The 26,898-nt window shown below is 53.8% G+C and overlaps 1 protein-coding gene across 2 annotated transcripts; it reads left to right on the forward strand.

The window, feature by feature from the left end:
- PLEKHN1 (pleckstrin homology domain containing N1) lies at positions 1–26,399 on the forward strand. Of its 2 annotated transcripts, XM_075113784.1 has the most exons (17): positions 1–195; positions 1,906–2,005; positions 7,663–7,809; positions 8,167–8,247; positions 9,688–9,775; positions 13,133–13,257; positions 14,757–14,906; positions 15,305–15,385; positions 19,732–19,801; positions 20,299–20,453; positions 21,111–21,305; positions 21,858–22,118; positions 22,647–22,796; positions 23,567–23,779; positions 23,996–24,044; positions 24,421–24,613; positions 24,753–26,399. In XM_075113784.1, the coding sequence occupies exons 1-16, from the start codon at positions 116–118 to the stop codon at positions 24,609–24,611; spliced, it is 2,136 nt and encodes a 711-aa protein (XP_074969885.1). In that variant the 5' UTR covers positions 1–115; the 3' UTR covers positions 24,612–24,613; positions 24,753–26,399. The 2 variants fall into 2 exon arrangements, with proteins under 2 accessions (XP_074969885.1, XP_074969884.1); XM_075113783.1 differs by having other exon boundaries at positions 24,421–26,399.
- The last annotated feature ends 499 nt before the right edge of the window (positions 26,400–26,898 follow it).

Below are 26,898 nucleotides of genomic sequence, written 5' to 3' on the forward strand. Positions count from 1 at the left end.
CGGAAGGGGAGCGTCTGCGTGACACAGACAGACAGACACACACACACACACACATACACACACATACACCTCCCCGGATCCCCGCTGCTCCCGGGCGCTTCCAGCCGCTGCCGGCATGGGGAACATAACTTGTGTTCCTCAGGCACCTGGGAGGCTCAGAGGCTCTTTCAGAAGGAAACCTTCGCTGAAGAAAGAGTAAGTACGCTTGCTTTTCCTTTGGACTGCTTTTCAAGCGGTGCCGGTCTTCCCTGCTGACCACCTCCCCTGCGATGCACCAGGCAGAACTGGGGTAGCAGCTGAGTCCCGCTCGGGAAACCCAGGAGTTATTTCCCCGCTCAGCAGAATCGGGTTTTGCATGGTTTCGCAGGGTGCCGGCCAGTGCCAAACGCGATCAGCTCGCCGCAAGTGCCTGGGAAAGAATTCTAGGGCTCTGCTGGCGGAGTATCCCAGCGACACCGCCCCCAGGAGAAACACGATTTATTTCATTTCACTTTGAAAATTAAATCTCCCCTCTATGGGACAGGCAAGGCAAGGTGCGGATGCCTGACACTCCTTGTTTTCACTTGCCTTTTTTTTATTATTATTCACGACACCCGGAGTTGCGGTGCTGTGTTGTGAAAAAACCAACAATCACGCTCCTCTCGCTTTAGGCGAAAGCCCCAGATCCCAACGCACTGCCCGTACGATTTGACCTGGCTTTGTAACCCTGAAGACACAAGAGGAGTCCATGAAACCCTTTTTCGGGGTCTGCAGTGCTGGGCTGGCCGGGGCAGCGTGCGGGTACCACAGCAATGGGCGGCCGTCCCAAACAGAGCCTGCCCGGGAGCGCAGAGCAAGCGTGGCTGCGCGCTGCCCGTCCCGCTGCCCGTGCTCCCATCAGCGCAGCGACGGCGCTGCTGCCGTTGCCTAAGCACGTACGAAGCAGAGCCTTCCCCATCCCGAGCGCTCTGGGCTGCAGAGGAGCTCTGTCGGGAACCAGGGTGATTCCTCACGGTCTACAAATGTAGACGCTGGCCCCATCTACGTTGGGTTCAGCGTACATGGTGGTCTTTGAGACAAACCCCATAAACTCTGCTAGGCTGAGGGGTTTCTAATCAAGAGGAGACACCGAAACGGTCCCCTTAGTCTCCTGTGCTGCCATAAATTCCGAGCAAACCTGTAGGAGACGGTGGAGCTACTGTGGCGTTAAAGAGAGGGGATCGGTTGGGGAATTTGGTCCCTGGAGGGCTGACATCAGGTAGCTGCAGTGGAGCAGCCAAGCCCCAGAGCACCTCCAGTCCCCACTGACTCCCGGCTTCCCATGCTCATGGCTTTCCATGGAGATAAACCTGGTTTCTGCTGAACTAAGCACTGCAATCTGGTTGAAAAAGAGAACAAGTCCCAACAAAGCAGTCCCAGAGCTTCTTAAATGGCATCGGTAACTGCTCGTTAATGGTGTCCATGCGAGCAGAAGCTGGGGGCCTTGCTGGGAGTGGAAGAGGAAAGAGAGGAAAACCACAAAAATAGAAATACAACCTGTATCTGAATATATGATGGTGTATGTGTACATAGGCATCTCCACTCCAGAGGCTTTGGAATAGTTGTCAGGACTGGATTTGGTCTCTGTATTTTGCAAAGGAACATCTGTCCCTCCACTGATCTGGAGACACAGATGAGCCTAGCTGATTGTTTGGTTATGCAAAGACATGTAAAAAAACCAAAAACACCAACAAGTGCAGCACAAACCCCATTACAATTCTCACAGGCTGTTTATCAGCCCTTTGCTGGGCTGGGATGATTAGAAAGCCTGAGCCAAATTGCTTACTTAGTTTTCTGGCTTCCTTATTTCTGGGCAGAATTCACTATGCATCAGCCTAGATCTGTGTTTGCATGTGTGTTTTGTTTTTCTTTTTCTCCCCTCTGTAGAGAAAATGGCAAGAAAAAACTGCCCAGCTTTTTTGGTATAGAAGGAGGGCAGGAGAGAGACAAGACCACAGACAAAATCCTGCAGTATATTCCCGGAAAGGCAAGTACAAACGCATCCAACCCCCTCCCCACTGCTCCCAGAGGTTATTCCCACCCACCCCAAGGAGGGTGTGTAAGAGGGACGATGGGTCTGGGTCAGGGGGTAGCAGCGGGACTGTCTCAAGGAGACAGAGGTCGCATCTACAGGAAGGGCTGAGCCCTGTGCCCTTCCCAGCAGCAGAGCTGGTGTGGAGGCAACCTGCCATCAGCCAAAACGTGTGTGATGGGGTGGGGGGGTAGTGCTGAGGGCAAAGCAGGCAGCATGGTGGGAGTATCTCACACACCCCTTTGCAGTTGGTTCTTTTGTTTCTGGGTAGCCTGTGAAGGCAGGGAAAGTTAGAGCAAGCATTCGAAGGTAGGATGATTCATTCCCACGCTGGAATGAGACGGAGCAGGCAGTATATTAGCAATAAGCCTTGGGAAGGTAATCAGGAAGGGCAGGTCTGTCCCAGGCACATACCAGCCTTGTGGCCATATGCCCCATTTCCCAGCACTGCTCAGGGAAAGCAGAGGTGAAACGGTGAACCCCAGTATGTTTGCTCATCCTCTTTGGGGGAGCTCCGGGGCCTGTTGGGCTGTACAGTGCATGCACTGCATGGCACATAGGCTACATGGATATGAGGGAAGGGGAAACTGAGGCAGGGACTCGCAGAGGTAATTTCAGAGGTGGCCAGCAGCAGGATGTTATCTCCTGGGTTTCAAGCTTCTGGTTAGGTGTATTTCACTGGTGATGAGGTGCTTGTCAAGGGCTCAGTACTCACTGGGTTGGTACTCAAGGACTCGTGTACTTTGGGTTGCTGCTGAAATTCAAACGTCTGCTCCCCACAAGCAGGGACCCTGCAGTCCCTTTCCATTCAGCTGCTCCCAGGTTGGCCCTTTCCAACCCAAAGGATCTTTGCTTTCCCTCACGTGAGCCTGAGAAGGGAGCAGGACTGGGATCCTACTCCTGACTTGTGAGGCGGCCATGGGTGAGTGCCGTCCTCTCTCTTGGGGAACGCGTCCTGAACTGTACGGGTGGGGAGCACAGCAGAACTGGGACTGTTTCGCAGTCCTGCCCGGTATTTGCAAATGAGGGTAATGGGCATGTGGCGAGGGCATGGTTCCCTGAGGGACTCAGCTGGCATCCAGAAGGGCTGGACAGCACTTGATGGGACAAAGCTCCAGGCGGATCCTGGACGCTTCCCTTGGGGAAGCAGGGAGAGCTGTCATGTTAGCGGATCCTGGAAAACAAATCCTGCAAGCTGACAGAACAAAGGTCACCGAGAGATTATTCATTTGGGAGCACAAGAGAGTGTGGGATCTCTTTAGGGAAGGAAGGAGGGTGGAGCAGTTGTTTAGATGTTACCCTTGCCTGGGGCAGATGGGATTCAAATCCCTGCTCAGCCACAAGCTTCTTGTGTGGCCTGGAGAAAGCCTTGGCTTAGTCCCTTTCCCACTCCCGTCTTTTCAGGAGAAACACCTCTGAGAGTGGGAGGTGACCAGGTGCTGCGGAGCCAGGTTAAAGAAGAGCTGTCAGCACGGGACTCTTCTGATGCAATATCAGAGGAGATGCTGTTGCCAAACCGCTGCGCTTGGCAGGCGGTTTGGGACTGGGACGAGTGACATCCCTGAAAACCAGGCCCCAGGGGACCCTGCCATGGGCAGCTGGCACACAAAGCCAGCACCTTTTGCTCCCACCTGCCTTCTGCCCTGTTTCTCACACTTCCCAGTTACGGCTTCTGCAAAGCCTAAGCAAAAGTGAGGGGGAAGGATGTGCCAGAAGAGCCATCCTTCTCATTTGCTTCTTTTATCATTAAACAGCAGCTTTTGGAGCCCCAGGGCACCAGCCTTGCAAGGCTGAGCTCTTCCTGCTGCGAGGGTTAGTGATTCAGCTGGGAGTCACTGGGGTCTGCAGGGGCTGAGGGAGGTTAATTATTAACTTGCTCTACCTGTAGGATGAGGCATCTGAGACGGAGGGAGAGAGCGAGAGAACATGTCAGGGCACTTGCACTGCTACAGACTCATTGCTTTGCCAAACCCTGAGAGAAACCAGGTTTGCAATGATCTGTGCTGCCTCGAAGCCAGGGGGATGGCAGAGCTAACGGAAACAGTGCTGATCAGGATGGGGCTGGGGGAGGAGAGCGCTTGTCACCAGCACAACCCAGCCAGGGGAACAAACAGCTGGCTGGGGAGGATTTCAGAGGGATGACAAATGCTAGTTCCCCTTCGTTTTGGCTCGACACTGAGGTATCCCCATGGTTTCAGGGGGTGTATGGGCCAGGGAGATAAGTGATGCTTGTGGAGGCGCCTGTGATGGCCCTGTTTTCTGACCCTCACAGGACATCACGGGGTTGCCAGTGCTGCTTTTTGGGGCATGGCCAGATGCAGACCTGTCTCAGAGAGGGCAGCGATGCACTTGTGGGTCTGAGCCCAGAGACATATTTGGGATTCAGTAGGAGCTGTTTTCTCCAGAGCTTGGGTTTAGGCAAGTCCTCCACATCCTGGGAAATTGCTGTTGTACCTAGGCAGATGATCAGGCGTTTATGGGAAGCACTATTAACCTTACAAAGGGTTTTGTTCTGAGTGAGAAAGCCTGAGCCGGTCCTGGTCAGCCTGCTTCTCCAAGTGGGAGACAAAGAAACCAGAGAAATTGCGGATGGACAAAAGAGATGAGCTACGCCCAGTCCCTCAGGCCCCCTCTGTGGCCAGGGCAGGATGGTGTCTGATGCCACCGCCGTACCACCCAGCGTCACTGGCCTCGCAGAGGAAACCACAGAGTTGGAGGTGCCAGCTGTGGCCGCTTTGCCTGCCCACGGCACCTGCCAGCCCACTCGGCCGTGCCATTGCCTGGACGCTGCCTGGGAACTGGGGTCTGACCCCAGCCCACGGGCAGGCCAAGTCACAGCTCTTCCCTGAACTTCAGGTCCCCAGAAGGAAAAATGGGGATCGTGGTTGTGACTCTCTGGGACAGTGTTAGAGTGGAAAGCAGCAGGTAGGAGGTGGGCGCCAGTGCTGCCCTGGTGCAGCACAGACAGGCTGTGCTTGCTTTTACCAAGGACCTGTGCTAGCTGTCAGATTTAATGATGTTCGGCTTCCTGCTGCCGCTCTCCTGAGATGCGGGCAGGAACCTGTGGAAAGCTGTGAGGGCAATTCTCCTTGCACATACGCAAATGTATTAATGTTGGGTTTAACAGTGGCACCTCAGTGAAGGACATAAAATTGCTAGAAAAAAACCAGCACAGATCTGCCTGGTAAAAAGAAAAGAAAAACAAAACCCCAAAAGACCTGAACAGTCCCGCTTCTTCCTGTGCAACCACAATACCTGCTCATGAGTGACAAGACTGCTGGGGCTTAAATGGCTGGTGTGGCATGGGTGGATGGGGCCTGCTGTGTGGGAGCCTGCAGCTGAAAGGGTGGCAGGAGATTTCAGTGACGTGATCCTATTTTGACCACGGTCTTGGAGGTGCCTCCATGCTTTGCGACTAAATCCAGCTGCCTTCTCAGCCTTGCTGCAAACCCTTGCAAGCTGGGGTTGCTAGATGCTTGTTCAGGAGAGGGAGGTATTCTGTTTGTTGCTTGCCACGGGAACAGTGGCAGTGGAAGTTCTCCCTTTCCCTCTGGAGCATCCCTGTGAAGCTGGCGGGTAGGTTAAACTCTTTGCCAAAACTACTGCTGGATTCCCAGCTCCCAGGTTGCTTTTGCTTCTTGGGGCCTTACTTATTACTGGGGAATTTGGCTGTCACGTTCCAGGCAGCAGCATCGCCCAGGCAGCTGGTAGCCGGTGTTGCTGCTTATCGCTGCGCCTGTAATTTCATTACTTTATCCTCTCCCCCCTCCCTGTTGCTGGTTGCTGCCCTTATCCAGGCAGTGTTTTGTTTTTGCTGCCACAGCTGTCAGGTGATCAGTTGGTCTTTGTTCTGACAGCGGCTTGTAGCACAAATGTAATCTTTTCCTACGCTTAATTGCCTCTCAGACCATTAGTTGGCAGCCAGTAGGTTCCCACCTCCGGGGAGGGCCTGGGTACGTGTTCATGGGTACTGCCTGGAAAAGCTGGGAGACTTGGAGCAGAGAAGGGGTTAACCTGTGTCCTAAAAAGAGTTATCTAAATTCAGTGAGGCCTTGGAAGGAACCCCAACCTTTTCAGGTGAAAGGGTCCCAGCAGCATTAGGTTCCTGTTACTGGTTCACCAGCTCCCCGGTGTCCCTGGCATGGTTATGAGAGGGGTTAATCTCATGCCGGAGGGGTGAGTCATGGAGGCCCCAGCAAGACAGATCTGCTTAGCTCTCCTGGCTCTTCATTTATCATGGGGCTTACGCAGCTGTCTCCTTGGCACAGCGCGCTGGGAGCAGGCACACGCGGGCCAGACAGGTTGGGCGGCGGGGAAGCGCTGGCCGCTGGAAGCCCCTGGCAGTGCTGCGTGCCCAGCTGTCACTCGATCCGATCCCTGCTGAGCCCCGGCAGCCTGCTCCCCGCTCATTCCTGGAAGTGCTGTTCGGGCAGAAGCATATGAACCCCCCCAGGGAGCCACATGCCACCACTACACCCTGCTGCCGCCCAGCTCCAGCACGGCCGTGCCCTCGCTGGAAGTATCCCCAGGAAATGCCAGCTGCTAGTGGGGTCCCACCAAGGTGGCCTCACAGCCTGGCGACTGAGCAGCAAGGGCAAACCTTGCATCTCCCACCTACCTTTCTCTTTTGCTTGGGAATGAATATCCCAGAGTCTGTGACGTGTCTAACAAAGCTGACATTTAAGACTCAGATATGCAAGTGGGGTGTAGACCTGGGGGGAATCGGTGGTGTCTGTGGCCTCGCTGGGATACAGCCCTTCCCTTCTCCCCAAGGAAATCAACCAACCCACAGAAATAAAAACGTTCTTTTCAGAGAAACTGCAGGGAGAGCTTTTCACCCTCGGGATTTATGCAGTATCCAGACAGTGCAGCAGCAGCCCCGGGCTGTGAGCAGTGGAGTGCAGTGGGGGTGTGGGTTTGTGCCACTGCACAAAAGGAAGAATTTCCATATAACCAGAATGCAGGAAATAAGGGAAACCCCCCAGCCCTGAGTCCTGTCTCCCTCTGGCATCAGGCCTTGCTCTCCCCCAGTGCTTGCTGCCTTCCCTCAGCTTTCTGCTCTGACAACGAGCAGCTTCACGACTGAGTGCCTTGCAGCTGCTTTTATGGCTGTGGGACTCTGCCTCAGAAGTGTCTGGGCAACAGACTCCACCTAGAGAAACCAAGGGATCTGAGCAGATGGGAGAGCTGAGGAATCCAGGTGAAACTAGAGCAAAGAAAACCTTTCCACTAACGCCAGTAGAAGTCAAGCTGTGTTTGCCGTGACCGGTCCTTGTTCCAGTGAATTTGATTAGGATAGCAGGAGATTGTCCATGAAGTTGGGAGACCCTAAATAGAGGATGTGCTTCTGCAATCCCTCTTTCCCAACCCAGAAAACCTCCCTTTAGGTCAGTATCTCCCCCTGCATAGGGAGGACAGCCTCCCAGCAGTAACTGAACCCCAGCTCCACGCTGACATGGAGACTCAACAACAAACAGCCTGGCCCGGGCACCTGCCCAGGGCACCTGTCCGAGGAAGCCCTTCTGGGACAGTGCTCTGGGAACATCTCTTCCAGACATCAGGCCCCCACCTCCTCCTGGCTCTGATTTGTTTTTCCTGAATCCTTGATACAGAATATTCAGAACCAGGAAAACCAGAAAGAAAACTTGGACCAGAAGTTCCCCAGCCTGTTCAAGAAGGGACGAAGGAAAACGGTTGTCAGGAATCTGGGGAAAATTATTTATTACTCCAAGGTCAAGTTTAAGTTTCAGCACTGCCAGGTAAGCTGCGTCACCTGTTTGTGGGTGTTTCTCTTCCTGGGCATGGAGTGGCCCTGCAGGACTGGGAAGTAAAGCGTAATTCTGGGAAATGTGATTCACAGGGAGTTCCTTGGGCTACTGTGTGGCCCAGGGACTTCTGCTGCCACACGTGTACCAGCTGGTGCCCACCGGCTCCCATCCCAGAGGGGACCTGGGCCATGCTTCCATGCTCAGCTGCCAGGCTGGCAGCAGATCCGCCAGCAGAGATGTAGTGGTGGGAAGCTGGCTTTTCTGTGCACAGAACAGTCTGAGATGCAGAGGGAAGCTGGCAGGAGGAAGGCATCCTGAGATAAACCCCAAAACATGTCTTCTTTGCAGGAGGTGAACGACTGCTTCTTGGAGCTGTTCCAGTCTTACCTGTACTTCCAGTCTGCAGGCCCCAATGGACTCACCTACCAGGTAGGGCATCTCCCGGACACGCCGGGGCGAGCACTGGGGAGTCAGGCAGTGCGGCCAAGCTGGGGGCACTGGGCAGATGGGACAGGACAGGGCAGGGGACTCTGCTCTTGGGGCTGCCCCTGGCCTCCTCTAGGTGATCTCATTAAGTCTCTTCCCGTGGATGTCAAGCTCTTGGGGGAAGAGACCATTCTTTCCTAAGGACTGTACCCAGACAACCTCAGTTTCACTTGGGTCCTTGGCCTTCTCTGTTGGGAGATAGAAAGGACCCCATAGAGGTGGGACAGGGGCTTGTGCAGGGCTGGCAAGCAGGACCAGGGATGGGAGGTGTTTAGGCTACCTGGACTTATCTTTCTGCAGGGCATCAAGCACAGAGAGCTGTGCCTTGGTGAGGGTCAGAGCTCCTATCGCTCAAAATCCCAACGGTGGACTTGGCCTTGGTGTCCGAACCAAGGGGGAGTTCTCCATCTGCAGGGCAGAGAAAGAGGCATGTGGGAGAGGGTGGAAAGGAAAACCTGAGCGCAGCCTTGGGCAGCTATCCTGGCAAACCATTCATCAATCTTTTAACCTGATGATGCTGGTGAATTGAAAACAATAGGCTGTTTTGCACATGCAGCCAAAAAAATCACAGCCGAACAAACACGAAGCCCTGAATGTGCTTTCCCTCTACGTAAGTGCATAACTAAAACTGAGCATGGCTGTGCTGTAGATGTTCATAAAAATTGTTCCTTTTAGAAATTATTTATTGTCTTCTAGGTGACTTGAGGTTAATGCAATATGCAGATACAATCTCAAGGCATCCAGCAAGCCAGCCTTCAACTAGACAGACACATGTCAGAATAGAAACAATATACAAAATCTCCCATCTACTTTATAAACAGTTCCTTAGATTAATAATTCTAGAGGAATTAAAAAGGAATTAATGTGCCAGTACTGACCCCTAGACATTACAGTAATTAGCATCTTTTACAGTCCTTGTTTAGAAAGCCACAGGGAGCACAAACTTGTCATCTCTTCCTGTGGTCTGTTACAGTGAGACTCTGACGAACTAGAGTATAGAAACTGGACAACTCAATTTTGCTTTATGGTCATTTCTATCTTCTGGCTTGCTTGTATTAAATCAGCAATGTTTTTTTGAGGTTTCTCTTAAAACTGAAAGACTTGGAATATAAAGAAAGTAGTGTTCTTGCCAGCACGGCAGATGACTACTGCAGTAGTGGCCCCACGGAGCCCGGGGAGCTGCTGAACCTGCTTCCTCTGGGGGGTGGGCTGGATTGAAGTCCCAAATGTTTCCCCTCACAGCAATCTGCAGTCTAACATCGTGAGCCACAGCAACCTGCGGTGCCAAGTCTGGACTACCAGTCTCCTACGGCAAAGGGGCATTAATCGCAGAGCCTGCCTGTGGGCTGCCCCCCAAAATAATGGTGTGTTCTTCTTACGCAGGGACTGCTGCCTTTGAAAGAGCTGAATGTGTGTGAAATTGAGAATGGGAAGGGCACCAGGCAGGAGGATCACGCTTTTCGTGTTGCAGGTTGGTGCATCTTCTTTGGCTTTGAACAGAGAACAGAGGGTGTATGAATCATGACTGTCTCTGCTCTTTGTCCCGCTCTGACCTAGTCCCAGAGAAGAACCACATTTTGGAAGGAGGTTGCAGAGAGCTGAAGCTCTTCCTCCCAGCATTTGCATCTTTCCATCCCAGGCTTCCCTGCTCCTGAATGCCTGGACAGTGATGCCAGGGCTGCAGGCAGGGAGGGGCCTGGATAGGGAGCACAGAGGAAGGATGGTCCTGTGCCCCGCCTGGTTAGTACTCAGGGTAACACGTGGTGACAGTTCCCACCTCTGCCCAGTCATTTGCTCTTTGTGCACCACATTCGAATGAAGGAGTGAAATAAAACGCCTTCTCCCACCTCTCTTTGCCATATAAACCCCGAGGCCAGGGAGTGACTCCAAGCAGGCTCCCCTGTGTGCTGATGTATGGCACTGCTCCAGTACCCAGGATGGCCAACGGTGCTGAGAGGTGAGTTGCCTCTACCAACAATGCCAGGCTGGTGCTATCAGGACCCAATGGCACTTCACCAGCTCTTCCCTCACCGGCACTTCTGCCTCCACAAGATTTGTAAACTTTTCTCTGAGCGATCTTGCTTTATAACAGCTTTCCGGCTTGGCTGGAAGCTTCTTTGGGCTTAGTCATTGCTGAATTACAGCAGCTGCAAGCCCCCAAGAGTGGTAGTTAAAGCATGAAATAAACAGAAGTAAGTAAATAACTCAGTAGCGATACAGAGCCAAGAAAGATTCTGTGTCCTAGGCCCACTGTCTATGCTCTCTGGTGTCCTCTGTTAGAGAGGAGGTTACACAAGGGCCACTCAAACAAAAAAAAAACAACTATATAAATTATAAAAAGGAACTGGTACAAATGACCCACCGGTTTAAGCCTGCCGAGTTGTGGTCTTGTTGCACTGTACTAGGCAGGGCTCTCCAACCCTTTTGGGGAGCCTGTGAAATGAAGAAAAACTTCTCCCAGGCGTAACCTGTCAGGAGAGTCTGCACCCGGGTGGGCGGACTTGTTCTGCTTGTATTAAAACACGCAGGAGTGTGGCTGGGTGGAAAATTGCCTCAGGCTTTGTTGGGTTTGTGTCCTGCCTAGGGAAAGAACAAACCAAAGCCTTTCTGACAGAGCGTGCTGTATAGATCAGTAAGCAGTGACATGGAGAAACCAGGGAGGCAGCGATATTTAGGATTGCTGGGAGATCAGTGGAACAGTTTTATTTTTCAGCTAGAGGGGGAGAAATCAAGGCATGGAGGGGATAAAGCCTTGTCCGTGGCCGCACACGGGATCAGGGTGGAAGTCCTTTGTCTCATGACTGTGAGACATAACAGACACACATCCATTCTCTTGTGAAATCCCGTGACGTCGGTAGTTCCTCATGAACTGCACTTTCTAGGGTAGTTCAGTACATCAGAAGATGCCGGCACGATTGTGGAAGCGTGGAGGTGCAGAGTGAGGACAAAGCCTGGCAGCGTGCAGAGCTGTCCCTCAGTGCACTGGCACGGAGAAGTGGCTGCCAGCGGCCCGTCACCTTGGATTTGTGGCCCATCTCTTGCACAGCCTCTGATGCTGATGAAGTTGCTGAGCGCCTTGAGTTACCTCTGCCTCACTTGCAAACGTTGCAGCTTTTTAGTGTCTCCAGACAGATTTGGGTGGGAATAAACTGCTGCTGCTCCAGGAAGGGGCTTTCTTGCTTCCAGTGTTCCTCTGGAAGCATTTGCAAGGAAAGGGGAAGGACAGGGCAGAAGAAAAGAGCACGAGGGCTGGCACAGGTTGCTCAGCATGGCTGTGTCATGGCCCTGCCGCAAACGTGCCCTTGGGGCTGAGGGAAATGGCAGCAACAATTAGCAGCAGCCTTTCAGGCTCTGCTTTGCAGCCTCCCCAGCAGCTCCTTGCACGAGCTACAGGCATGTCTCAGGCTTCAGGCTTAGGCAGGAGTTTCTCTTCTCATTTTCTCCTCCTTTGGGCCCTGTTTAGATGTGGCAACGCGAACAGCCCTCAGGATACGTCTGAAAGGCTGGCCTTAGAGGAGGTGGCACGGCAAGCAGTGCCACGTTAAGGGTCATGGTCATGGCCTACCAGAAAGATTCCTGCTGTTGTATAGGGGCCTGGATGCCCAGAGCAGTATGCAGAGCGGCCAGAACACCTGGATAACATTAGCACCTTTATACCCTCCTAGCAACGCTATAAAGTAGGGAATCGCTTTATCTCCATTGCAAAGACAGGGAAAGCAAGAAAAGAGGAGACGAGAGAGCTCCCGATCCGCAATGGTACATAGCCACTTGGTTACCCAGTAATGCTTGACACCTAATTACTGTAATGGGTCTGAATGGAGTGACTTATGGGAAGCCACTCAGGGAGTCCCTGCCTCAGTTTCCCCACCTCTGCTGTGTCTGTATTAATGTATTTCCTGACAGACAGAGGTGTTCTTAAGTCTTAATTAACTGTTGCTCATAAATAATGCGGGAATTACAGGATGAAAGACTCCACAGAAGGGCAAAGTACCATGCTTATCCAGTACACTTGCTTATCTGCATACTTCCAAGTCCCGCAAAGCCAGATCTTACTGAGCATGCACCAAGGATGGTTTAATATGAGATCACTGGTAAATTATTAATCATAACATACATTCTGCAGCCTGCCAGAAATGATTATTAACATCAGTAGGTTATGTCTAGCAGAGGGTGGGGCTTTTTTGCTCATGCTACTAAGGAAATGGTAGCTGGAAAACATTAAAATCAATAAGGTATAGGGCTGTTCCTCCCTTCAAGAGTATGTCTGAGAGCAGCTTCAGCTTGTCTTGCACAGACTATATTTGGTGAAGCAATAAATAAATAGTGTCATAAAGCTACTGATGTTATACATATTGAGTGCCAAAGTGAAACCTTTGCATTGAGTTAGGCTGTCTGCAGCAGCACATTGTGATAGTCTCTGCCCACAGAGATGCTTGTCACACGCTGTTGGCGACTTTTAAAGCTGAAATCTGTCTCATCTGTCTGTTGATTTCAAGCTTGGCTTTTGTACTGTCTTTGATTTTTGTTCTTGGCCTGGTTTGGGACTGAAAAGTGGCTGGTGGTCAGAGCTAGATGTGGCTACATGAGCAGGCGGCGAGAAGGTGCTGGGGCAGTCCGTGCCGGGGAGCTGCCCAGCAGCCTGATGTGGGGCAACAAGCTCGAGGTAGTGGCAGGAAAGACAAGAGCATGATATCAACAGAGCAAAGCACTCATAGGCGTTGATGTGGTGTGGTGTGCTGAGCATAACAGCTCTGGCCAGCTGATTACTTACTGATGCTGCAATTGGTGCCCTTATCTGCTCAGCTCATCTTGTGTCTCGCATACCTAGGTCCTCTGCTGAATCCCCTTATCATGTTCTGTCCTACTGAGTCAGAGCTGAAGCAGTGGCTTTATCACCTGGAGAAACAGATCCAGCTAAATGGAGGAAGCCTTGGCTTGCCCTTCCTCTCTCAGGTTAGTGTCTTGGGATGGTGAGGTGCACAGCCATTCCCCGTGCTGTGAGCTCAGGGCTGAGCAACCGGGGAAGCTGGGTGGATGCTGCACTGGTCCTGCTGCGTTCAGTGGGAGGGATAACGTCTGCAGCCAGCCTCTCTCAGCTGTTTTCACCACGCTTCTAGGCACCCACCTAACACTTTCTTCTTCTAGAATCTCTGGGCATCTCCTCTGGGCTGGAGACCTTGAGCAGAGGGCTAAGGATAGAAAGGGAGAGGGGCTCTGGGTCCAATTCCAAATGTTCCTTGCTGTGCTTGCTGCTCTTTCAAAATGTTGGAAGGAGGTGTGGGGTTAACTCCTGGCCTAATCCCCTTTTTCCAGGATAGCTGCTTGAGTGCTTCGCTATATCAGTCGGGGATCTGCCCCTCTGGCGTGGTGCACAGGGGTTTTGGTGCCACTCGCACCACTTCCAGCAGCTGCCGGGGCTGTGCACAGTCTGTAATTCAGCCCGTCTGGCATGTGCCAGTTGACCCCTCTGCCAGCAGCACATACCAGCCTTGCCAGAGCGCCGGCCTGGGCCAGGGCACCAGCGTGGCAAGGGCCTCTGTGTGGCCCGGCTGCTTGCTGCCCAAGGCACCTGCCTGCTTGCCAGCGCCTAGAGCTCGCCCTGGGCAACGCGCCTCACAGCTCTCGCTTCCTTCAGTTATTCCACCACCCCTAAAATAACCATGGACAGACATGCTAATTACTCACACTTGACAGACACGTTCTTGCTTGGGAACTCCTCTGCCTGTGGAGAAGTGTGTATTTGTGTTCAGATGGCCTTAGGGTCTTAGGCTGTGCAACCAGCACCGGAGTGAGTGTGGGTTTTCAGTCTGAATGGCAACCCCAAAGGTGCTCTGTACTGCTGAGACCTGACAACAGCGCGCTGCATTTCTGCTGCGTGTGTGTGCACACAGCTTCTAATTTTGGAGCTTGCCTTTTCTGCAGTCTCCTACGAGGGAAGGGTGCAAAAAGAAAGGCTTTGCAAAGGGGCCTGGCAGGGAGTGTGTGCTGGAAGGGAGACCTGTGACCTGGAGGTGCCACCACCACAGCTTCTGAAGGGTCAGAGGTTTGGGTCTGGTTCAGAGAAGTTCTCACACAATTGACTGCTTGTGCAATTATCCGGAGTTTACAAACCATTTGGAGGAGGAGACTGGCACTGGGGCCTAGAAAACAGGACCAGATTCAAGAAACCTGTCTTCTCTTCCAGTCTCTGTGGGGTGTTTTACTTCCCTCCCTGTCTCCATCTCCCTATTTGTAAAACAGAGGTATTCCCTTTTGAAAGGCAATGTACAGATGATGCTAGGTACCAAATATAAATATTCAGTCCCAGCTGGAAAACTGGCTCCCGCACAGATTTATGTGCTCTTTCCTGCTTCTGCCACACTTGAAAAGAGGCCAGAGATGGGCCATGCGCTAGCCAGACTCTTAGGGGAGGACATGTCTACCCTGCTGCTCAGTTCTGCTCCTGTCCCTAGAATGACTGGAAGCAGAGCTCCATGGGGAAGGAGGAGCTGCGGTGGTCCGTGCAGAACATGCCTGTCCAGGAGTGGAGAGGGACCCAGCGGGAATCCCTAGGTGATGTCCTCTGTGTTTCCAAAGTGAAGCTTCAGCATCTGCCTTTCCAGGTAGGACACATCTCTGGGGAGCAACCTCCTGCCAGCCTGGCTCAGAAAAGGCAATAGATGGAGTGACTAGCACAGACTCCTGCCTACCTGCTGCCGCTAATCCAGCAGGTCCCTGAGGGTTCTTTTACCCACATCCTGGTAAATGGGAAAAGGTTTGTTACTGCCTCTGTGGCCCAGCAGTGGTGCTTGGGGACAGCACGTGCATAAGCATTTGCAGGAGAGGGCTGGCAGCTGGAGCTGGCAGGAATCGCCTGTGAAGCCCAGTTGCAGGGAAGCAGCTCAGCTGTTTCCAGAGCCCTTGCCTCAGGCTGCTGTCAGAGAGACAAAGTAAAGGGCTCTCCGGATCTGAGCCCTGCCTGGCTGTTCACAGGGAACCCTCTTCCTCTTTACTTTCCAAGGAGCAGCATGACCGGCTGTTGGTGCTTTACCCATCCACGCTGGTGATAGTATCTGAAGAGCGCAACAGCCTCTGTTTTAAGGTACGTTCATTTTGGAGCACCGTCCTGCTCTCTCTCACTCATCCACAGCGGCTATTTCAGCACTTCTTTGGCTTGTTGCTCCCCTCCACCTGGGTTCCCTTGTGCTCCTCGTGTTGGCAAGGGCTTCCCCTCCACGCTGCTCCCTTGCCAGCTGGCAGGTGAGCAGGCAGAGGGATGTTGCAAGCTATCTTCCCATGAGAAACACCTTGCTTTCCTACAGAAGCCCCGGGGGAAAGGAGCTGGCTGCCAAGTAATCTGGGTCTCTGGGAGGAGGGATGCTGACATATTTCTGTGTAGTTATGCTGGCAGAGAGCCTGGCTCGCTTGCTTGAGACAGGAGCTGGAACAGCCCCAGAGAGAGCCCCCACGGGGGCTTGGCTTCCTAGGCCCTGCTCTGTGGGACCACTTGAAAGCAGGTGGCATCCAGGCAGCACATCTGATGCTCGTGGGGAAGGGCAAAGGCAGTTAGTTGGCTGGCGGGCAGAGAGGAGAGGCTGCTGCTGGTGCGCCGCATTTGCTGCTCTTTCTCTCTGTGGAGCAAGGGCCCTGAGCAATGTCTGGGCATGCCAGTGGAAGGGCCAACAAGGACGTGGAGACCTGAGTGCCCCAGGAGATGTGAGAAGAGCTCCTCTAGTCCACTGGTGTGTCTTTGCCTGTAGGAGCAATGCTGGGAGCCTCAGCACAGATGGGCAGTGGCACTGTGGGCCTTGGGAGCTGCATTCGCATTGCTTGCAGTCTGAATGGCCCTTAAACTTGATTGCCAACATCCATCTTAGACATTGCAACGGCTGTTAAACAGCCCTTTGCTTTCTGGCCCTGTTTTTCCGTGCTAGAACAAATGTGCCAAAGGGAGCGCTGAACTGTCTCTGAACCTGCAGGTGCAGCACCACCGGCACATGGTGGAGCAGGGCTGAGCTGCTCCTCCAGGGGAGCAGCATCCTTCTTAGTCACTGAGAGAGGGGCCAGTGACAAGGAAACCCCACAGAGATTGAGGGCTTGTGAAATTCAGTGTGAACTCACTGGGGTCCTTCTTCACGTGATTTCACCATGTCCACCTCAGGCCCTGAGCCATGCAGGCTGCTTTTAATTCAAGGGCTATCCTGGGAATACCTGCTATAGAGCATCTCCCTGGCTGGAGGAGATGGCTATGCTTGCAACGGGAAGGGGTGTGAGGAGGGATGTATGCCAGCGAGAGCTCTCCTCTGTCCCTAGTGCAACAGCAGAGGGTGTTTCCAGCTGCTGGTGGCTTGTGTGACACACCTCAGACTGAGCTTGTTTTCGGGAACATGTTGTTTGCAGTTCCTGGGAATGGGGCACCACGTAAGGGGGCCTTGGGCTGGGCTTTCAGATTAACTCATCTCTTTTGAAACATTAAACCAGATTTGTCTGCCCTGTCCATGCAATGTTCCCTTCCCACGGTGCCTGAGCGTTGGTCCCCGGGCGTCTCACTCGCTGGGGTAATGGCAGGGCTCCGCGCAGCCGAGTGCAGGCAGGAGGTGATTCACCAGCCTCTGACACTGCAGTGGGAACCTGATTTTCCACAGGCATGTCAGGGCACAGGAGCCTTCTCCCAGGGCTCCTGCAAATTAACTTCCCTTCCCTGCGAGCAGACGCTGAGCCCTACAATTTGTGTGTGAAGGAATAGCCTGGCCCTTTTGTTCTTCAGTTTCATACAAACCACAGGAGCTGCTGCTGCCAAGTTTGTGTGTGGGACAGGGAAGGGGAAGGCAGGGGCTGAGCCTGCCAGGATGGGGCTCACCCAAAGCAGCAGGCTCTGGCTCACCACTGGTGGGAAAAGGCCCTGGGCGAGGTGTAAATCAGCAAGGGGGGAGCTCCTGGTGGGGGGCAGGTTCAGATGATGCCTGGCGGAGGACAGAGGGGCTCTCTGCAGCAGACGTGCACATTATTTGCAGGATGCTGCTGCACTTCCCTGGGTGGGACTTTAGCCCCCCCGGGTGTTTCAGCCCCCTCCCACGGACAGGGGGCTTGTTGCCTTAGGGAGGAAGAAGCACTGGGCGCCTGGGGGAAGCCCTGCGCAGTCATCCTCGGTGGCAGGAGGGCTTGCTTGAATGTGCCAGAGAGCTGAGGAGCAGCAGGAGCAGGCGGCATCAGCCCTCTCCACACGCAGCCTTGTAGCACCTGTGCCAGCCGAAGCATCAAAGTCCATTTCTTACAGCAGCAGGGGAAAAACAAGTCACAGAGCATTGCATGGGCTTTGCCTCCCAAGGTCAGCCTTCCTGTACTGCTCAGCCCATAAATCACTGCGCAGGAGAAACAGCACAGAAGCCTGCGTGTGCCCACAGGCTATCGCAGAGAGGCAGCTGGCCAGCACAAACCACGGACGCCCGGCTGAGCTCCGCGTTTCCCTTGTGGCAAGGCTTCACGTTGGCCACATTCCCCAGAGCCTATGCAGCTGGGACAGCTTTGCAGTGAGGACATGATGAGGGGGTTCTGCCAGGCACCCTATTTTGCAGCCCATACATTTAGGTAAATGAATCCTAACTGATTGCACCTTTTGAGAGGACCCTCAGCTAAAGGACAAGGCTTTGCTCCTACATTCTGCGCTTCCTCCACTGCCGGGCATGGGCGAGAGCAGCACGAGGTTGGAACTTTGTTTTCTGAGTGCTCCCCAGACCCTGTGTTTGCCATCCTGGCCAGGAGCTGCTCCCAGGGCCATCGCCACCAGCTGCCCCGGCCTAGTGCTCCCTGCCCACAGACAGGCTTAGGGTGACATCCAGGTGAGGTGAACAGGACCTTAAGGAACAACAAAACTATGTGTCACTCAGTTTCCCCCTGGTCAGAGAAAGAGATGAGAAGTAAAGTAATGAGCTCACCTGTGAGATGGTTCCAGTGCAAAATCTGCTTCAGCTGCTCTCCCATGACTGTTCTTGTTCCATTTATGTAAGGAAAATTCAGCTTGGGGAGCCCCAGAGAAAGAGGAGACCTAGATCCTAATTCAGTGTCGACAAACCCTCGACCCTTCTGCCACGTTGCCCATCACAGAGAATTAAACTGTCAGCGATGACTCTTAAAGGACATCTGGCAGCAGGCAGCGGAGCGGGGCTCTGATGCTGGGCTGAGGATGGGGCGCAGCTGCAGGAGCAGAAGAGGTCCAGGTACTGCCTGTTCCTGCCTGTCCCATGGAGCTCATGGGAGAGCTGGCCCTGGCACAGACCAAGGCCTCTGGCAGATGCGGGGATGGCCAAGGGACACCGGGTTATGGCAGAGAGGACAGTGGTGGATGTGCATGCAAAGGCACTTAGGAGCAATAGTACATGGTATCTTCTCCCCCCAGTTTTTGCAGGGGCTGGGGACAGGCTGCTTTAGCTTCTCTGCCTCAGCTCCCTGCTGATAGGAGCATATACGCAGTGCCTGCCAGGGGCAAACCCCAATCCGATGACAGGAGTGGCGTTCCCAACTGTGCTGTATAGCACAGGAGCTCATGTTTCACCAGCTGGCATTTACAGGGCTCAACTCTGTCTTTGTAAGACTTTGCAGGGTATGGATTGTGGGGATTCCTGTTTGCAAGGCTGGCAGTCCCAATCCAACAACTAAAAACTTGTTTCAGGACCACGTTTGCAAAATTTTCTGGAGAAGTCAGCCCTTAAACTGTGGGAAATTCTTGAAAACAGAACTAGAAGTGAAGGAGTGCTTTTCCAAGCTCAGGTCTCAGGAGGGATGTTGTAAGAGCAAAGCTTACAGAAATGGCTCGTGCAGTCACACTGGCTTCAGAGGCTTCATTCCTGCAATAAGGCTGGTGGTGAGAGCTGTGAGCGGGATGGGTGAGTTTACTGGGACAAGGCTGAGTCGATCCACTGGAGGCAGCGCTGTCCAACGTGCCTGTGTCCCACACCTGTAAGAGTATTGAGGTAGCCAAGTCCTCACCCAAATCAGCAGCAGCTTGGGTGCCTCTCGTCTCCTGCAGACATAGCCTAGGGGATTTAGGCACTGAGCTTCCCCTTCCTCCTCCCCTTCCCCGCAGAGAACCCCGCAGAGATTGCCAGCGGGGCCGAGCTGCACCTTCTCCCCATGCCGCACGAAGATGAGCCAGGCTGCTGCCAGCCTTGCCCTGTCCTCACCGCCGGCCCCGTGCTGGGGGCTCCCCTCCTCATGCTCCCAGCTAAGCTGGCAAAACTTTGCAGCAGGCTCCTAAAGCCTCTTGGCTTCCCTGATGGGGGAAAGCCCCTGTGGAAGCAGGGTTTAGCCAGCCAGATGCCTGCAGAGCTCCAGCTCTCAAGCAGGCAGGGGCAACCTGGTCGTCCTCACCGCTCTGCCTTCCTGCCGTATGGCACGGACTGTGAGCTGCGCTCAGCTGCGCAGTCCTAAGCCTGCTTCTCTCTCCGACAGGGCGAGCTGCCACTCAACGCCATCCAAGTGCTTTTTGAAGAGAACGAGAAAACCTCCTTTTTAATAGAAGGTTCGTGTCCGGCATGCCGAGAGTTGTGCTGGCAGCAGCCACGGAGGTCTCTGGGGTCGGGCTGGTTCTGCTAAGCTGCTGTGACCATCTTCCTAGCTGTGCTCCTTACATCGGCACCCAAGCTCTGTGAATTGAACCGCTTAGAAATCTCGGACCATCTGTGCCCTGGCTGTGCTGCAGGGCCTGGCTTTGCTGGCAGAGAGAGGCTGTGAGCCAGCAGCAGCGCTTGCACCCGGGGTGTGCTTGTCACAGTGCGGCTGCACAGTCTCCCCCTCATCTAGATCTGGCCTCAGTTTGTCCCTGTACTACATGCGGCCCGGCGCAAATGGTCAGCACCAAAGGCAGGGCGTTCCCGTTGTCCCTGCACTGGTGTCAGGATCTCCAGACCCCAGGAGAATGTGGGAGGGATGGAGCAAGGGGGTTCCTGCAGGTTTCTGAAGAAAGCAACACGGACTGTCGATCAAAGCCAGTAAGAGCAGTGAGTGATGTTTTTACAGGCCGACTAATCAATTCGATCCGGGTGATCTGCCACAGCTATGATGATTACCAGGAGTGGCTCTACTGTCTCAAAACAGCCCAGTTTCGAAACGCCGACTCCTCCCTCTCTGGATCAGAGAGTTTTTCGGGATCAAAGCTGCCACACCCCAGCCAGGTAACAGATGTTGTGGGCTTGCATGGTCATCAATAGGTGTCTCCCAGGACTCCCATCTGTCCTATCTCTGGCCACGTGTGAGTACTCTTGAGACACAACAGACTTTGCTTTAAGTCCCCTGCTCGAAGGCTGTCATGAAGTTGCTGCTCCCTGCAAATTATTTTGAAGCCCTATATTACATTATATAGGCCTATATTATATTAAATTCCTTCAAAAGCAGACCCCTGGCCACAGACTGTGACAGCGTTGCGCAGCGAGGCCTTGGCGCAAGGACATTAACAGGGTCTTGCAAGGAAAGAGAGACCCACCCTGCAGCCAGGATGGGGCCAGGGTGCCTGAGCCCCCTTCACCCCGCTCCAAGCCCTCATCATTCGCCCCCGTTGCCCCTGGAAGCCGGACTCAGCCACCCACTCAGCCCTAGAGGGCAGCACACCCCGCCGCACCGGGCACGGCCGCACCGGGCAGCTGCTCGCCATGTGGGCACAGCCCAAGCCCAGGTCTGAGCCCAAGCCCAGGTCTGAGCCCAAGCCCAGGTCTGAGCCCAGCATGTGGGCACGGAGGGCTGGCCCAGCAACACTCAGGTGGGAGATGGGGCTGGGGAGGGATGTGCCTGCAGCTATCCAGAGGGCTGTTCCTACGTGCTCCTCCTCTGTCTAGTTTGCTGGCAGTGGGAGAGGCTCGCTGACTTCTGATGGCCGTACAAACTCCTGGGCGTCGGGAGGGAGAGTGGCCACCTTCACACACCTCTCCCAGAACAGCGGCTCTCTCCCTGATGGACAGTCCTTCGTGCTGATGCCTGAGAGCAGGGTGCTCGAAGAACCCGTCTCCCCTGGCTATTCCCAGCCTCTCCATGTAAGTGACCCCCCAGAGGCCTGGGATGCATGTGGGGACAGACGCTGCCTTTGTACAGAGTGGTGCGTCCAGGTGCCCGGATGGGCTGAGCTTGGGTGGTCAGTGTTTGCTATGCAGGATAGCAAATCCATGCCTGGAGCCTGTATTTGTCCTGGCTCAGCTTTGTCATTGCTGATAAAGAGTCTGCTGAAGGGTCCCATCCCAGTACTCCACTCTGCATAAGGATTGTCTGTACAGATTGCAGAAGGGCAAATGGGATGGTCAAAGGTCAGGAAATGCCAAAGTAAGAGCCCACAGGTGGGTGGAGGTGATGGGCTAGGCAGGCCTTGCTCTGCCCCTGTACAGCATTCGCACGTCCAGGGGTGTGTGTGGGGAGGAGCGCGTGGGGCACAGGCCTGGCCGCAGGACCACGGCGATGCGCGAGCGCGGCGCGATGCCCGCAGCCGCAGCCCTAGCGAGTGGGGAGGGTGCCTTGCATTGGCTGCAGGTGGGTCTGTGTACCTGGGGCTCACCTGAGGAGATCCAGCTTCAGGGTCTGTCTTCTTGTTTCAGTGCCTGGCACAGGCCAACTGGCCAAGCACCGGGCTGCCCACGCAGGACCTGCGGAGGGGGGGCAGTGCCAGAAAATCCAAGAGCAAATGTGGGCCTTGTGGCCAGCAGCTGCCCAGCCAGGACCCAGAGAGGACCATCTGCAGCCTCACTCCCAAAAACTCCAACGGGGAGCTCCTGTCCTCAGTGTACAACGAGCCGTACTCCGCACACAGCTCACAGCATCACGCTGCAGCACCCCCGCCACACCAGGACCTGAGCAATGTAAGGGGGCTGGGACGCGGTGGGGCTGGTGCACGGTTTGCATTGTCCTTACAGCCCTACTTGCAGGAATAGCTGTCCTGGCAGGTGCTCTAGGGCAGGCACGAAACCTGTTTCCATTTGAAAATGGGTCATGGGATGTGAGGTTAACCACAGCAAATAGAGCAACGTCTCCTGGAGCCCTGAGATGCTGGGCTCTAATTCCTGACGCAACACAAGCACCAGCGCTCTGCAAGGAGTGTTATTACTTCATAGGACACAGCCTCTTCTTCTGAGGGCTTCCCAGCGTGCGTCCATCAATGGTTTAGTGTGTGATGCCACGTGTCCCTCCCCTCAGCCTCAATGAGTGTGCATCTGCCTTACGCCCAGGGAAGTCTCCTTATTAGCACAGATGGCTCCCGTCGGGAGTCAGCCCCACCATCCCTCCCTTGGAACTCGAATTGCAGGGAGATTCCCCACTCCGATCCCTCCTGGGGATGAATTGCAAGTAGGGAACAGCTTGTCATGTCCTCTTTCAATTCTGCCTTTCAGCGGAACAGATGGACCTTGGGAAGTCAGTCCTCGACAGCTTCCAGCTCCCTGGAGAAGCCGGCCATGCCCCACTCCCCCCTGTACACTGAGCCCTATACGCCCAGCTCCCCCAGTGCTCGCAGCGTGGCGGGCTCCGGCTTCCCGGAAGAGGTACCCGGTTCATTCGCTGCAGGTTACGGCCCTGACTCAGCACACAGGCTTTTGGCTCCAGAAATTGTGCCTCGGGCCATTTCTTTTCCTGCTGTCTGCCCGAGCGGGATGTGGAAACAGGAGGGCTGCGTTTTGGGGTGGGGCAGGGTATGGCATAGTTCTCTGTTTTTTCAAGCCAGGACAGACTCAGAGAGTTACAGGTTTTCCCTGTCTTATCATGGGATGCCAATGTCACAACAATCCCAGGAAGAGCCAGAAACCGCAGAACAAAGGCAGAGACTGAGATGTGATCCAGTCTACAGAAACTAGAGATGAGTCAGACACAGAAACCCCTTCACCCACCCCCAAAAATTCCAGCTGTGATAACTGAGTGCCTGTTTCTAGTTCTGCGCATCTCTTGGGAATAGACTCTTTCTGAGTCTGCAGCTGGCATCCCCCATACTGCTGAAGTCCTCCTGTCCCTGGGAGGGTTCTTCCTGACTGCCCTCTGTCCTTCCTCATCCCCTGAGCTGCCAGTTTTCATCCTACTACCTTCACATCTGGCCAACTTCCACTACCTCTGTGGGTCATTGCAAGGGACCCACAGCCATTCTTCCTTTCCCATCTAAGGCCTTCAGGATTGGAACGTGGTAAAATTCGCAATGTAGGCAGAAAACCTCAGTTTGCCTAAGTCTGTTAACAGCAGGGCTGGCTTACAGGTGGGAACCAGCAGGTCAGTGTTCCCCGACTCTCCATAGCAGGTATCAAATCCGGAGTTTGTTTTGGTTAAGTTCCTGCAGTGCCACGGACAGACGGGTTCAGCACAGGTGAACGGATGCCCAGCCATCCCGGTACCCCAGCATCCCTCTCTGCAGAAGAGGAATTGCCAGCCCCTGCCCAGCAGCCACTGCAGAGAGGTGCCTGTGGCTCCGAGTTACAGCACGCCCGGCACTTTGTGCCATCTCCAGCTGCGGCCTCCTGCTGATGCTTCTTATCTTGAAGACGTGAGTTTGCAAATGCAGTCCTAGTGTCCCACACTGTGCAGGCTGCAGGGCGCAGCGGTGCAGGAGTCCCAGCTTGCCTTTCTCCGGGCTGGAAGAAGCCCTTTGATCTGCGACGGGGTGCATTGTGGGGAACTGGCAGAAGTCTGATTCCTGGTGTGCCATATCCCAGGACTGCAGTGCTAAGTCATCCTCATCAGTGCGTCTCTTTCTTTTCAGGTCTCTTCTCTGCAAGAGGAACATCTGAGCTCTTCATTGCAGCAACCAGGTGAGGCTCCTGGGAGGCTGCTTGGGTGCTGCAGCCCACGCCGCCTCGTCGGTGTGTGTCTCCATAAGCGTCATTCAAAGCAGGGCTGAGAGGCAGCGTGGGGACTCACCTGGTTCCCCATGGTGGGACCGAGTCTGTCACCCTGCCCCTTGCCTGCATCTGTCTGGTGGAGGCCATTGCCTTGGCTTCCGCTCACTGCCTACGAGCTCTGGCCACCCGCCACACATGGGAGCTTGTGGTTTGTCCTGTGGCTTTGCCCAGATCTAGTTGCCTCTGGGCTGCGATTTTGCTGACCCTCGTGCATTCTCGCTGCTGGCGAAGGCAGCCACTGGGTTGCTCGTGAGCTCTCTGAACGCTTTGCTCTGTTTTTCTGCAGGTGGGAATCTTGGCACTTATGACCCAGAGGCCAGCTTCCCGCACCACGACTCCGCAGCCTACCATGACTATGCCGAGCTCCAGAGCTTCCACAGCGACTTCAGCTATGACAACCTGTGGGAAGCAGAGGCGAAGGAGCCGGACACCCCGCACGCCTCCCCAGCTCCCAGCCAGCAGTTTTACCAGGCCTGAGGGTCAGTCTCCACAGCCAGGCACAGAAAAGCCCCTGGGCTCTTTTCTCACTGGGCTTTCCCCCGTGGAGAGGAGCCTGGGGCGTACAAAAAAAAGGGAAGGGCCCCACTCTGTGACAGGCTGGTTCCCATGTCCTGGCAGGTCCAGAGTTCAAACTTCTCCCGTAAATCTGAGGATGGGCGTAAAGCACAAAAGCATCAGCCTCTGCAGACCTGGAGGAGCAGCGTGTGTGCTGTGCTAAGGAGCGTGGTCTGCGATTGCCCCGGCCTGGGGAGCCCTGGCTAGGGAACAGCATTGGCCCCCTGAAAATAAAAGGAAGAACAAAAAACTGGTCAGGATCCCGCAGATAAAAGGGACGGGGCGTTCAGGTGGAGGAGTCACTTAAAGGCCAAAGAAAAGGGCTGGTTGTTGGCTGGGTTACTTTGATCCTTTTTACCAGAGCCCGCAGGCTGGTCACTTTAAGGATCTACTGATCCCTGAGGGTAGCTGTTAAGCTGAACCTTCCCCTGTTGAGCTCTGAAGCCTGCAAAGATGCATGAGACATGCCGTATCGTGGTACATAAGGTTGGTAGCAATAGCTGTGCTCATAGGGTTGTCTTCCTCCAAGATCAGAGTTATCTGACAGAGATGGACAAAAAATCCAGCTCTGGGCAGAAGGGGATCTTCTTTCCACTTGATGCAAAAAATTCTCTCCTGCCAGCGCTGGCTCCAGTCCATGGTGGTGACCTGCAATGTTATGAGCCTGACACCTTGGCAGATGGAATCAAGAAATGTGCTGCCAGCAAATATGCCAAGTGGCTTGTGTTTACCAAGGTCTTCCCTGGAAAGGATGCCCGAGATTCCTCTCACGGGACTGGGTCCTTTCCTCCCACCCCTCTGCACGTTACTGGACTCGCACTAAATGCTGCCTGTGAATATGTAGGCAGAGAGGGAAGGAAGAAAATTCACTGCAAGCCAAACTCCAGTACAGCCATAACACGCCAGTGGTCAGAGCAATGCCAGTGTGGGCTGCAACCGCTCTCGTCCCCGCTCCAGAGCAGCAGCGAGCCCACAACACAAACAACAGGGGACAGAGTCTCAGTGCTATCTTTTTCCAGCCTCTTAGGCCAGATCCTTTAGCACATACAAGGTCAGCTGCAAATCTAAATGTTTTTACCTGAGGCTCTAAATTCTTAACCTTTGTTCCCTAAAGAGGCTGCAAACCAAACATATTAACAAAATCTCTATTTTCATTCTTTCACAAAACAATCCAGGAGCTCTTTGTACTTGAATATCTACGTATTGTACTTTTTTTTCCCCCAAAGGTATCCAACAAAGTTTACATGCAAGGTTTGAGTGCATTGTATGTATTTAACATGTAAATATGACAAAGTTGAAGATCTATTTAATTTTCTAGCTGCGGATGACGTTCAGTACTGTAGAATGGGCAGCTGTCTGCACATTCGTGTGTGTGTTGGTTTGGGTCTTCTAGCTGTTATTGTTTTGTTTCAGGTTTACTTTCATTTTGGTAAGATTTGTATCTAATAATTTAACCCCAAAAGGATCTATTTATTCAGAAGAAAATTGCACTAGGGAACATCAGAAGCACATAGTATCCTGGGAGGCACCCATGCTCTTGAGCGTCTATGAGCACATCGACTTTGAAGATGGTCACTGTGATCTTTTTAATTGGGTTTCAATGGTGATGTCTGCAACGTATCAAAAGGGAAATGCCCCTCCCTACTGCAATAAAAGTTCCTTGGTGGATTTCTGTGAGACCAGACAATTGCAATACACATTCTTTTGGAATACTGTTCTTCTCTCTTTCTTTGCCATCATCTGGTTTAATGGAGGTGAATTTTTGTCCATTGCTGCTGTCCTTTCCAAAGCCCTTCCTCCCTTGAGGACTTTGGGTCCCTGGGTCCAGGAGGATTTCCAGAGTGCTGACTGTCTCTTGTTCAGGTCAGGCACTTGTAAACACCTAAGCCTAGAGCAAAGTCTCCCCTGCGTTTGTCGGGCAACAAGACCTGCCTAGAGGTTTAATGCCAAAGCTAATCAGACTTTGCTTCAGCCCTGTGTTCTGGGGGTCTTGGAAACGTGCTCTGTAAAAAACAGTCAGTGGCTCCATGTTCTTGTGCAGCTGGGAGTGCCAATGCCATGCTGTGACTCGAGATGGTCTGCGCTGTCTGCTCTCCAGCCTGGGGGAAACCTGGGTGAACTGAGTGGGATGCGCTGGCCGGCCCCGGCGCTAGGGTCAGATATGGAGCTGGGCCCTCCGTGGGCTGCCAGATGGCGCAGGGTCTGGCTC

This window comes from Phalacrocorax aristotelis, chromosome 19, assembly GCF_949628215.1.
Source record: "Phalacrocorax aristotelis chromosome 19, bGulAri2.1, whole genome shotgun sequence".
In the NCBI taxonomy this organism is placed as follows: Eukaryota; Metazoa; Chordata; class Aves; order Suliformes; family Phalacrocoracidae; genus Phalacrocorax; species Phalacrocorax aristotelis.